Genomic DNA, 13,189 nt, shown 5'->3' on the forward strand with positions numbered 1-13,189 from the left:
GGTCTGCTTCCTACAAAGATGAGTTCAATTCCTGGATATCCTTGTTAACTTTCTGTCTCATTGATCTGTCTAATGTTGACAGTGGGGTGTTGAAGTCTCCCATTATTATTGTATGGGAGTCTAAGTCTCTTTGTAAGTCTCTAAGGACTTGCTTTATGAATCTGGGTGCTCCTGTATTGGGTGCATATATATTTAGGATAGTTAGCTCTTCCTGTTGAATTGATCCCTTTACCATTATGTAATGGCCTTCTTTGTCTCTTTTGATCTTTGATGGTTTAAAGTCTGTTTTATCAGAGACTAGGATTGCAACCCCTGCTTTTTTTTGTTCTCCATTTGCTTGGTAGATCTTCCTCCATCCCTTTATTTTGAGCCTATGTATGTCTCTGCATGTGAGATGGGTCTCCTGAATACAGCAGACTGATGGGTCTTGACTCTTTATCCAGTTTGCCAGTCTGTGTCTTTTAATTGGAGCATTTAGTCCATTTACATTTAAGGTTAATATTGTTATGTGTGAACTTGATCCTGCCATTATGATATTAACTGGTTATTTTGCTCGTTAGTTGATGCAGTTTCTTCCTAGCCTCGATGGTCTTTACATTTTGGCATGTTTTTGCAATGGCTGGTACCGGTTGTTTCTTTCCATGTTTAATGCTTCCTTCAGGGTCTCTTGTAAGGCAGGCCTGGTGGTGACAAAATCTCTAAGCATTTGCTTATCTGTAAAGGATTTTATTTCTCCTTCACTTATGAAACTTAGTTTGGCTGGATATGAAATTCTGGGTTTAAAATTCTTTTCTTTAAGAATATTGAATATTGGCCCCCACTCTCTTCTGGCTTGTATAGTTTCTGCCGAGAGATCTGCTGTTAGTCTGATGGGCTTCCCTTTGTGGGTAACCCGACCTTTCTCTCCGGCTGCCCTTAAGATTTTTTCCTTCATTTCAACTTTGGTGAATCTGGCAATTATGTGTCTTGGAGTTGCTCTTCTCGAGGAGTATCTTTGTGGCGTTCTCTGTATTTCCTGAATTTGAATGTTGGCCTGCCCTACTAGGTTGGGGAAGTTCTCCTGGATGATATCCTGAAGAGTGTTTTCCAACTTGGTTCCATTTTCCCCCTCACTTTCAGGCACCCCAATCAGACGTAGATTTGGTCTTTTTACATAATCCCATACTTCTTGCAGCCTTTGTTCATTTCTTTTTCTTCTTTTTTCTTTTGGTTTCTCTTCTCGCTTCATTTCGTTCATTTGATCCTCAATCGCTGATACTCTTTCTTCCAGTTGATCGAGTCGGTTACTGAAGCTTGTGCATTTGTCACGTATTTCTCGTGTCATGGTTTTCATCTCTTTCATTTCGTTTATGACCTTCTCTGCATTAATTACTCTAGCCATCAATTCTTCCACTTTTTTTTCAAGATTTTTAGTTTCTTTGCGCTGGGTACGTAATTCCTCTTTAGCTCTGAGAAGTTTGATGGACTGAAGCCTTCTTCTCTCATCTCGTCGTTCTCCATCCAGCTTTGATCCGTTGCAGGCGATGAGCTGTGCTCCGTTGCGGGGGGAGATGAGCTCTTATTTTTTGAATTTCCAGCTTTTCTGCCCTGCTTTTTCCCCATCTTTGTGGTTTTATCTGCCTCTGGTCTTTGATGATAATGGTGACGTACTGATGGGGTTTTGGTGTAGGTGTCCTTCCTGTTTGATAGTTTTCCTTCTAATAGTCAGGACCCTCAGCTGTACGTCTGTTGGAGATTGCTTGAGGTCCACTCCAGACCCTGTTTGCCTGGGTGTCAGCAGCAGAGGCTGCAGAAGATAGAATATTTCTGAACAGCAAGTGTACCTATCTGATTCTTGCTTTGGAGGCTTCCTTTCAGGGGTGTACTCCACCGTGTGAGGTGTGGGGTGTCAGACTGCCCCTAGTGGGGGATGTCTCCCAGTTAGGCTACTCAGGGGTCAGGGACCCACTTGAGCAGGCAGTCTGTCGCTTCGCAGATCTCTACCTCCGTGCTAGGAGATCCACTGCTCTCTTCAAATCTGTCAGACAGAGTCGTTTGCGTCTGCAGAGGTTTCTGCTACTTTTGTTGTTGTTTAGCTGTGCCCTGTCCCCAGAGGTGGAGTCTACAGAGACAGGCAGGTTTCCTTGAGCTGCTGTGAGCTCCACCCAGTTCGAGCTTCCCAGCAGCTTTGTTTACCTACTTAAGCCTCAGCAATGGTGGGCGCCCCTCCCCCAGCCTCGCTGCTGCCTTACAGTTAGATCACAGGCTGCTGTGCTAGCAATGAGGGAGGCTCCGTGGGCGTGGGACCCTCCCAGCCAGGTGTGGGATATAATCTCCTGGTGTGCCTGTTTGCTTAAAGCGCAGTATTGGTGTGGGAGTTACCCGATTTTCCAGGTGTTGTGTGTCTCAGTTCCCCTGGCTAGGAAAATGGATTCCCTTCCCCCTCGCACTTCCTGGGTGAGGCGATGCCTCGCTCTGTTTCAGCTCTCGCTGGTCGGGCTGCAACAGGTGACCAGCACTGATTGTCCAGCACTCCCTAGTGAGATGAACCAAGTACCTCAGTTGAAAATGCAGAAATCACCTGTCTTCTGTGTCGCTCCCGCTGGGAGTTGGAGACTGGAGCTGTTCCTATTTGGCCATCTTGCTCCGCCCCCTCAAAATTCTCTTTTTTTGAGACAAGGTCTTGTTGTGTTGCCTAGGCTGGTCTCAAACTCCTGGTTCAAGTGATCCTTATGCCTTAGCCTCCCAAGTAGCTGGGATTACGAGTGCATTTACAGATGCATGCCATAGTGCCTAGCTTAAAATTCCCTTTTAAGTACACAGTCAAGAAATTTCCAGGACAATTTTGAAAAAGAAAAACGGAGTTGGGGTAGAAATTTACCTGGCTACCTATCCACACTTGCCCTACTGTCCATCAAAACTATACAACCATAGTGATTATAATAGTGGATCATTATTATTGGGATGAACCCATATATGATGCTTTACAGCAGAAATGGTATTACATTCTTTCCTAAATAAGTGAGAAAAGAATGAACTATTCAATAAGCACTGCTGGGGCAATTGGTGATGAAATCCAAATATCTAACACAAGAAATATATAAAAATATCATCATGCCACTGAGATAAGAAAAGACAAAAAGAATAAACCATAACAAAAAGACTGACAAATTGGGAGTATATTAAAATGAAACAACATTGTTTGATAAAGGATATAATAAACAAACTTTTATTTATTTATTTTTTTTTTTATTTTTTTTTTTTTTTTTTTTTTTTTTTTTTTTTTTTTTGAGACACAGTCTCGCTCTGTCACCCAAGCTGAAGTGTAGTGGTGCGATCTTGGCTCACTGCAAGCTCTACCTCCAGGGTTCACATCACTCTTCTCCCTCAGCCTCCTGAGCAGCTGGGACTACAGGTGCCCGCCACCTCACCAATACACAATTTTTTAATAGGCAAGCTTTAGGCTTGGAGAAGATAGTTGTAATATATAACACTAACAAAGAAATAATACAGTATTAATTTTATTATACACATATGTATATAAAAGGTTTATGAATCAACAGAAAAGACAATCCAGTAGAAAACAGACTACAGGAATGCACAGGCAATTCACAGAAGAGGAAACTCAACTAGATAATAAACATAAAAATAACGTTCAACTTCACTTGTAATTTGGGGAATGAAACTCAACAATGTGATATCATTTAAGATCTATCACACTGGTAAATATTTGAAAGACTAATAACCCTTTAAGGACAGGGATAAATCAGAAATCTCAAAGTTGCTTATAGAATAGAGTACAAGGCTCTACAGATTTCAAAGGTGATGATGTTCCTTGTTCAGAAATTCAACTTCTGGGCCATTATCCTAGAGAAACCTTCATGTGCACAAAGAAACATGAAATAGTATAAATAAATAAATATCACTTGTTAAGAGAATGAATAAATGAACTACGGGTTAGTCATTCAATAGAATCCCATATAGTTTTCTATATAGTAGAAAATTTTAATGGACTAGAACTATATTTAACAAAACAGATAAATCTCCAAAACAGGATATTGGATAAATAATGCAAGATAAATAAATCTGATCATCATGGTGATGGGAGGCAGGACTAGATTGCAGCTCTGACGTGGATGGACAGAGCAGAGTACAGAGGCTTGCATTGTGAATTTTAGCTACAGATCAATGGCAAGAACAAACCAGCAATCGCGAGAGGACCCATAGACCCTCTGAAAGAAGTGGACTGCTCCTGCAGAATCCAGGACATGCCCCAAATACTGTGCTGGTATCCACAGCTGACAGACCCATAAATAGTTCACATCACAGGACTCTGTGCAGACAACCCTCAGTACAAGCCCAGAGCTGGGTGTTGGGTGGCTAGACCAAAAGGAGAAACAACAGTCACTGCAGTTTGGCTCACAGGAAGCCACATCCATAGGAAAAGGAGGAGAGTACTACATCAAGGGAACACCCCATGGGCCAAAACAATCTGAACAACAGCCTTCACCCCTAGAGCTTCCCTCTGACAGAGCCTACCGTACCCAAATGAGAAGAAACCAGAAAACCAACTCTGGTAATATTGACAAAACGAGGCTCTTTAACATCCCTCCCCACCCCCACCAAAAAAAAAAACAAATCACACTAGTTCACCAGCAATGGATCCAAACCAAAAAGAAATCCCTCATGTACCAGAAAAAGAATTCAGGAGGTTAGTTACTAAGCTAATCAGGGAGGCACCAGAGAAAAATGAAGCCCAATGCAAGGAAATCCAAAAAACAATACAGAAGTGAAGGGATAAATATTCAAGGAAATAGATAGCTTAAAGGAAAAAAAAAAAATCAAAAATTCAGGAAACATTCAACACACTCACAGAAATGCAAAATGCTCTGAAAAATCTCAGCAATAGAATTGAACAAGTAGAAGAAAGAAATTCAGAGCTCAAAGACAAGGTCTTCAAATGAACCCAATTCAACAAAGACAAAGAAAAACAATACGAATATATGAACAAAGTCTCCAGGAAGTCTGGGATTATGTTAAATGACGAAAACTAAGAATAATCTGTGTTCCTGAGGAAGAAGAGAATTCTAAAAGCTTGGAAAAATACAATTGGGTAAATAATTGAGGAAAACTTCCCCAGCCTTGCTAGAGACCTAGACATTGAAATAACAGAAGCACAAAGAACCTCTGGAAAATTCATCATAGAAAGATCATTGCCTAGGCACATTTTCATCGGTTATCCAAAGTTAAGACAAAGGAAAAAAATCTTAAGAGCTCTGAGACAGAAGAACGAGGTAATCTATAAAGGAAAACCTATCAGATTCACAGCAGATTTCTCTGCAGAAACCCTACAAGCTAGAAGGGCTTGGGGACCTATTTTCAGCTTCTTCAAACAAAACAATTATCAGCCAGGAATTTTGCATCCAGCAAAACTAACCATCATATATGAAGGAAAAATAGTCTTTTTCAGACAAACAAATGCTGAGAGAATTCACCACTAACAAGCCACCACTACAAGTACTGCTAAAACTAGCTCTAATCTTGAAACAAATCCTGGCAACACAACAGAACAGAAGCTCTTTAAAGCATAAATCACACAGGACCTATAAAACAAAAATACAAGTTAAAAAGCAAAAACAAAAAACAAAAAACACAAGTATACAGGCAATAAATAACACAAAGAAGGCAACCATGCCTCACATCTCAATACCCACCTTGAAAGTAAATGGCGTAGGGGGGCGGAGCAAGATGGCCGAATAGGAACAGCTCCAGTCTCCAGCTCCCAGGGCGAACGACACAGAAGACAGGTGATTTCTGCATTCGCAACTGAGGTACTGGGTTCATCTCACTGGGGTGTGCCGGAAAATCGGTGCTGGTCACCTGTTGCAGCCCGACGAGCGAGAGCTGAAGCAGAGCGAAGCATCGCCTCACCTGGGAAGCGCAAGGGGGAAGGGAATCCCTTTTCCTAGCCAGGGGAACTGAGACACACAACACCTGGAAAATCGGGTAACTCCCACACCAATACTGCTCTTTAAGCAAATGGGCACACCAGGAGATTATATCCCACACCTGGCTGGGAGGGTTCCATGCCCACGGAGCCTTCCTCATTGCCAGCAAGCAGTCTGCGATCTACTGGCAAGGCAGCATCGAGACTGGGGGAGGGGCGCCTGACATTGCTGAGGCTTGAGTAGGTAAACAAAGCTGCTGGGAAGATCAAACTGGGTGGAGCTCACAGCAGCTCAAGAAGGCCTGCCAGTCTCTGTAGACGCCACCTCTGGGGACAGGGCACAGCTAAATAACAACAACAACAACAACAACAAAAGCAGCAAAAACCTCTGCAGACGCCAGCAACTCTGTCTGACAGCTTTGAAGAGAGCGGTGGATCTCCCAACACGGAGGTTGAGATCTGAGAAGGGACAGACTGCCTGCTCAAGTGGGTCCCTGACCCCTGAGTAGCCTAACTGGGAGACATCCTCCACTAGGGGCAGACCGACACCCCACACTTCACACGGTGGAGTACACCCCTGAGAGGAAGCTTCCAAAGCAAGAATCAGATGCTACACTCGCTGTTCAGCAGTATTCTATCTTCTGCAGCCTCTGCTGCTGACACCCAGGCAAACAGGGTCTGGAGTGGACCTCAAGCAATCTCCAACAGACCTACAGCTGAGGGTCCTGACTGTTAGAAGGAAAACTAACAAACAGGAAGGACACCCACACCAAAACCCCATCAGTACGTCACCATCACCAAGACCAAAGGCAGATAAAACCACAAAGATAGGGAAAAAGCAGGGTAGAAAAGCTGGAAATTCAAAAAATAAGAGCGCATCTACCCCTCCAAAGGAACACAGCTCATCGCCTGCAACAGATCAAAGCTGGACAGAGAATGACTTTCATGAGATGAGAGAAGAAGGCTTCAGTCCATCAAACTTCTCAGAGCTAAAGGAGGAATTACGTACCCAGGGCAAAGAAATTAAAAATCTTGAAAAAAGAGTGGAAGAATTGATAACCAGAATAATTAATGCAGAGAAGGCCATAAATGAACGGACAGAGATGAAAACCATGACACGAGAAATACGTGATAAATGCACAAGCTTCAGTAACCGACTCGATCAACTGGAAGAAAGAGTATCAGCGATTGAGGATCAAATGAATGAAATGAAGCGAGAAGACAAATCTAAACAAAAAAGAAGAAAAAGAAATGAACAAAGCCTGCAAGAAGTATGGGATTATGTAAAAAGACCAAATCTACGTCCGATTGGGGTGCCTGAAAGTGAGGGGGAAAATGGAACCAAGTTGGAAAACACTCTTCAGTATATCATCCAGGAGAACTTCCCCAACCTAGTAGGGCAGGCCAACATTCAAAACAGGAAATACAGAGAACGGAACAAAGATATTCCTCGAGAAGAGCAACTCCAAGACACATAATTGCCAGATTCACCAAAGTTGAAATGAAGGAAAAAATCTTAAGGGCAGCCAGAGAGAAAGGTCGGGTTACCCACAAAGGGAAGCCCATCAGACTAACAGCAGATCTCTCGGCAGAAACTCTACAAGCCAGAAGAGAGTGGGGACCAATATTCAACGTTCTTAAAGAAAAGAATTTTAAACCTAGAATTTCATATCCAGCCAAACTAAGTTTCATAAGTGAAGGAGAAATAAAATCCTTTACAGATAAGCAAATGCTTAGAGATTTTGTCACCACCAGGCCTGCCTTACAAGAGACCCTGAAGGAAGCACTAAACATGGAAAGGAACAACCGGTACCAGCCATTGCAAAAACGTGCCAAAATGTAAAGACCATCGAGGCAAGGAAGAAACTGCATCAACTAACGAGCAAAATAACCAGTTAATATCATAATGGCAGGATCAAGTTCACACATAACAATCGTAACCTTAAATGTAAATGGACTAAATGCTCCAATTAAAAGACACAGACTGGCAAACTGGATAAAGAGTCAAGACCCATCAGTCTGCTGTATTCAGGAGACCCATCTCACACGCAGAGACATACATAGGCTCAAAATAAAGGGATGGAGGAAGATCTACCAAGCAAATGGAGAACAAAAAAAAGCAGGGATTGCAGTCCTAGTCTCTGATAAAACAGACTTTAAACCATCAAAGATCAAAAGAGACAAAGAAGGCCATTACATAATGGAAAGGGATCAATTCAACAGGAAGAGCTAACTATTCTAAATATATATGCACCCAATACAGGAGCACCCAAATTCATAAAGCAAGTCCTTAGAGACTTACAAAGAGACTTACACTCCCATAGAATAATAATGGGAGACTTCAACACTCCACTGTCAACATTAGACAGATCAACGAGACAGAAAGTTAACAAGGATATCCAGGAATTGAACTCATCTCTGTAGGAAGCAGACCTAATAGACATCTACAGAACTCTCCACACCAAATCAACAGAATATACATTCTTCTCAGCACCACATCACACTTATTCCAAAACTGACCATATAATTGGAAGTAAATCACTCCTCAGCAAATGTACAAGAACAGAAGTTATAACAAACTGTCTCTCAGACCACAGTGCAATCAAACTAGAACTCAGGACTAAGAAACTCAATCAAAACTGCTCAACTACATGGAAACTGAACAACCTGCTCCTGAATGACTACTGGGTACACAACAAAATGAAGGCAGAAATAAAGATGTTCTTTGAAACCAATGAGAACAAAGATACAACATACCAGAATCTCTGGGACACATTTAAAGCAGTGTGTAGAGGGAAATTTATAGCACTAAATGCCCACAAGAGAAAGCAGGAAAGATCTAAAATTGACACTCTAACATCACAATTAAAAGAACTAGAGCCCTTCTCTCTTCCTCAGTGCTGCCTACGGAGGTGGCAGCCATCTCCTCCTTGGCATCATGGCCGCCCTCACACCCCTTGTGAAGCCTAAGATCGTCAAAAAAAGAACCAAGAAGTTCATCCGGCACCAGTCAGACCGATATGTCAAAATTAAGCTTAACTGGCGGAAACCCAGAGGCATTGACAACATGGTTCGTAGAAGATTCAAGGGCCAGATCTTGATGCCCAACATTGGTTATGGGAGCACCAAAAAAACAAAGCACATGCTGCCCAGTGGCTTCCAGAAGTTCCTGGTCTACAACGTCAAAGAGCTGGAAGTGCTGCTGATGTGCAACAAATCTTACTGTGCCGAGATTGCTCACCATATTTGCTCCAAGAACCGCAAAGCCATCGTGGAAAGAGCTGCCCAGCTGGCCATCAGAGTCACCAACGCCAATGCCAGGCTGCGCAGTGAAGAAAATGAGTAGACAGCTCGTGTGCACGTTTTCTGTTTAAATAAATGTAAAAACTGCAAAAAAAAAAAAAAAAAAAAAAAAAAAAGAACTAGAGAAGCAAAAGCAAACACATTCAAAAGCTAGCAGAAGGCAAGAAATAACTAAGATCAGAGCAGAACTCAAGGAGATAGAGACACAAAAAACCTCCAAAATATCAATGAATCCAGGAGTTGGTTTTTTGAAAAGATCAACAAAATTGATAGACCGCTAGCAAGACTAATACAGAAGAAAAGAGAGAAGAATCAAATAGACGCAATAAAAAATGATAAAGGGGATATCACCACCGACCCCACAGAAATACAAACTACCATCAGAGAATACTATAAACACCTCTACGCAAATAAACTAGAAAATCTGGAAGAAATGGATACTTTCCTGGACACTTACACTCTTCCAAGACTAAACCAGGAAGAAGCTGAATCCCTGAATAGACCAATAGCAGGCTCTGAAATTGAGGCAATAATTAATAGCCTACCAACCAAAAAAAGTCCAGGACCAGATGGATTCAGAGCTGAATTCAATCAGAGGTACAAGGAGGAGCTGGTACCATTCCTCCTGAAACTATTCCTATCAATAGAAAAACAGGGAATCCTCCCTAACTCATTTTATGAGGCCAACATCATCCTGATTCCAAAGCCTGGCAGAGACACAACAAAAAAACAGAATTTTAGACCAATATCCCTGATGAACATCAATGCAAAAATCCTCAGTAAAATACTGGCAAACCAGATCCAGCAGCACATCAAAAAGCTTATCCACCATGATCAAGTGGGCTTCATCCCAGGGATGCAAGGCTGCTTCAACATACGCAAATCAATAAACATAATCCAGCATATAAACAGAACCAAAGACAAAAACCACATGATTATCTCAATAGATGCAGAAAAGGCCTTTGACAACATTGAACAGCCCTTCATGATAAAAACTCTCAATAAATTCGGTATTGATGGAACGTATCTCAAAATAATAAGAGCTATTTATGAAAAACCCACAGCCAATATCATACTGAATGGGCAAAAACTGGAAAAATTCCCTTTGAAAACTGGCACAAGACAGGGATGCCCTCTCTCACCACTCCTATTCAACATAGTGTTGGAAGTTCTGGCTAGGGCAATCAGGCAAGAGAAAGAAATCAAGGGTATTCAGTTAGGAAAAGAAGAAGTCAAATTGTCCCTCTTTGCAGATGACATGATTGTATATTTAGAAAACCCCATTGTCTCAGCCTAAAATCTCCTTAAGCTGATAAGCACCTTCAGCAAATCTCAGGATACAAAATTAATGTGCAAAAATCACAAGCATTCTTATACACCAGTAACAGACAAACAGAGAGCCAAATCAGGAATGAACTTCCATTCACAATTGCTTCAAAGAAAATAAAATACCTAGGAATCCAACTTACAAGGGATGTAAAGGACCTCTTCAAGGAGAACTACAAACCACTGCTCAGTGAAATAAAAGAGGACACAAACAAATGGAAGAACATACCATGCTCATGGACACGAAGAAAAAATATTGTGAAAATGGCTATACTGCCCAAGGTTATTTATAGATTCAATGCCATCCCCATCAAGCTACCAATGAGTTTCTTCACAGAATTGGAAAAAACTGCTTTAAAGTTCATATGGAACCAAAAAAGAGCCCGCATCTCCAAGACAATCCTAAGTCAAAAGAACAAAGCTGGAGGCATCACGCTACCTGACTTCAAACTATACTACAAGGCTACAGTAACCAAAACAGCATGGTACTGGTACCAAACAGAGATATAGACCAATGGAACAGAACAGAGTACTCAGAAGTAATACCACATATCTACAGCCATCTGATCTTTGACAAACCTGAGAGACACAAGAAATGGGGAAAGGATTCCCTATTTAATAAATGGTGCTGGGAAAATTGGCTAGCCATAAGTAGAAAGCTGAAACTGGATCCTTTCCTTACTTCTTATACAAAAATTAATTCAAGATGGATTAGAGACTTAAATGTTAGACCTAATACCATAAAAACCCTAGAAGAAAACCTAGGTAATACCATTCAGGACATAGGCATGGGCAAGGACTTCATGTCTAAAACACCAAAAGCAATGGCAACAAAAGCCAAAATTGACAAATGGGATCTAATTAAACTAAAGAGCTTCTGCACAGCAAAAGAAACTACCATCAGAGTGAACAGGCAACCTACAGAATGGGAGAAAATGTTTGTAATCTACTAATCAGACAAAGGGCTAATATTCAGAACCTACAAAGAACTCAAACAAATTTACAAGAAAAAAACAAACAACCCCATCAAAAAGTGGGCAAAGGATATGAACAGACATTTCTCAAAAGAAGACATTCATACAGCCAACAGACACATGAAAAAATGTTCATCATCACTGGCCATCAGAGAAATGCAAATCAAAACCACAATGAGATACCATCTCACACCACTTAGAATGGCAATCATTAAAAAATCAGGAAACAACAGGTGCTGGAGAGGATGTGGAGAAATAGGAACACTTTTACACTGTTGGTGGGATTGTAAACTAGTTCAACCATTGTGGAAAACAGTGTGGTGATTCCTCAAAGATCTAGAACTAGAAGTACCATATGACCCAGCCATCCCATTACTGGGTATATACCCAAAGGATTATAAATCATGCTGCTATAAAGACACATGCACACGTATGTTTATTGCGGCACTATTCACAATAGCAAAGACTTGGAATCAACCCAAATGTCCATCAGTGACAGACTGGATTAAGAAAATGTGGCACATATACACCATGGAATACTATGCAGCCATAAAAAAGGATGAGTTTGTGTCCTTTGTAGGGACATGGATGCAGCTGGAAACCATCATTCTCAGCAAACTATCACAAGAACAGAAAACCAAACACCGCATGTTCTCACTCATAGGTGGGAACTGAACAATGAGATCACTTGGACTCGGGAAGGGGAACATCACACACCGGGGCCTATCATGGGGAGGGGAGAGGGGGGAGGGATTGCATTGGGAGTTATACCTGATGTAAATGACGAGTTGATGGGTGCTGACGAGTTGATGGGTGCAGCACACCAATATGGCACAAGTATATATATGTAACAAACCTGCATGTTATGCACATGTACCCTAGAACTTAAAGTCTAATAAAAAAAAAAAGACTCAAAAAAAAAGAAACACACACACACAACAAAAGGAAGTAAATGGCGTAAATGCTCCACTTAAAAGACAGAGAAATGCAGAATGGATAGGAACTCACCAGCCAACTATCTGCTGCATTCAAGAGACTCACCTAACACATAAGTACTCACAGAAACTTAAAGTAAAGGGGGTGGAAAAGGGTATTTCATACAAATGAGCACCTAAAGCAAGCAGGGGTAGCTATTCTTATATCAGACAAAACAAACTTTAAACAATAGCAGTTAAAAGAGATAAAGAGGGACATCATATAATGGTAAAAGACCATGTTCAACCAGAAAACATCACAATCCTAAACATATATGCACCTAACACTCGAGCTCCTAAATTTATAAAACGATTACTAATAGACCTAAGAAATGAGACAGACAGCAAAACAATAATAGTGGTGGGTTTCAATACTCCAGTACTCTACTGACAGCACTAGACAGGTCAGCAAGACAGAAAGTCAAAAAAGAAACAATAGATTTAAACTATAACTTGGAACAAATGGACTTAACAGATATATTCATCCATAACAGAACGTTTCATCCAACAATTGCAGAATACACATTCTTTCAATAGCACATGGAATTTTCTCCAAGAGGGACCATATGATAGGTCATGAGTATCAATAAATTTTAAAAAATTGAAATTATATCAAGAACTCTCTCAGACCACAGTGGAATAAAACTGGAAATCAACTCCAAAAGGGACCTTCAAAACCATGCAAA

General features: G+C 41.1%; 1 protein-coding gene and 1 long non-coding RNA gene across 2 annotated transcripts in view; one reads left to right on the top strand and one right to left on the bottom strand.

Annotated features, from left to right (window-relative positions):
- Nucleotides 1-13,189, bottom strand: part of LOC126959618 (uncharacterized) — a 504,393-nt gene that overhangs the window by 462,571 nt on the left and 28,633 nt on the right. The window lies entirely within an intron of this gene.
- LOC126959616 (60S ribosomal protein L32-like) lies at nucleotides 8,814-9,335 on the top strand. The gene has a single exon (XM_050798977.1). It carries the CDS (start codon nucleotides 8,865-8,867, stop codon nucleotides 9,270-9,272), a length of 408 nt encoding a protein of 135 aa, XP_050654934.1. The 5' UTR covers nucleotides 8,814-8,864; the 3' UTR covers nucleotides 9,273-9,335.

Source organism: Macaca thibetana, chromosome 7, assembly GCF_024542745.1.
Source record: "Macaca thibetana thibetana isolate TM-01 chromosome 7, ASM2454274v1, whole genome shotgun sequence".
NCBI classification, from domain to species: domain Eukaryota; kingdom Metazoa; phylum Chordata; class Mammalia; order Primates; family Cercopithecidae; genus Macaca; species Macaca thibetana.

Coding starts and splice junctions, on each gene's coding strand:
- LOC126959616 (XM_050798977.1), top strand. CDS start 8,865: ATGGCCGCCCTCACACCCCTTGTGAAGCCTAAGATCGTCAAAAAAAGA.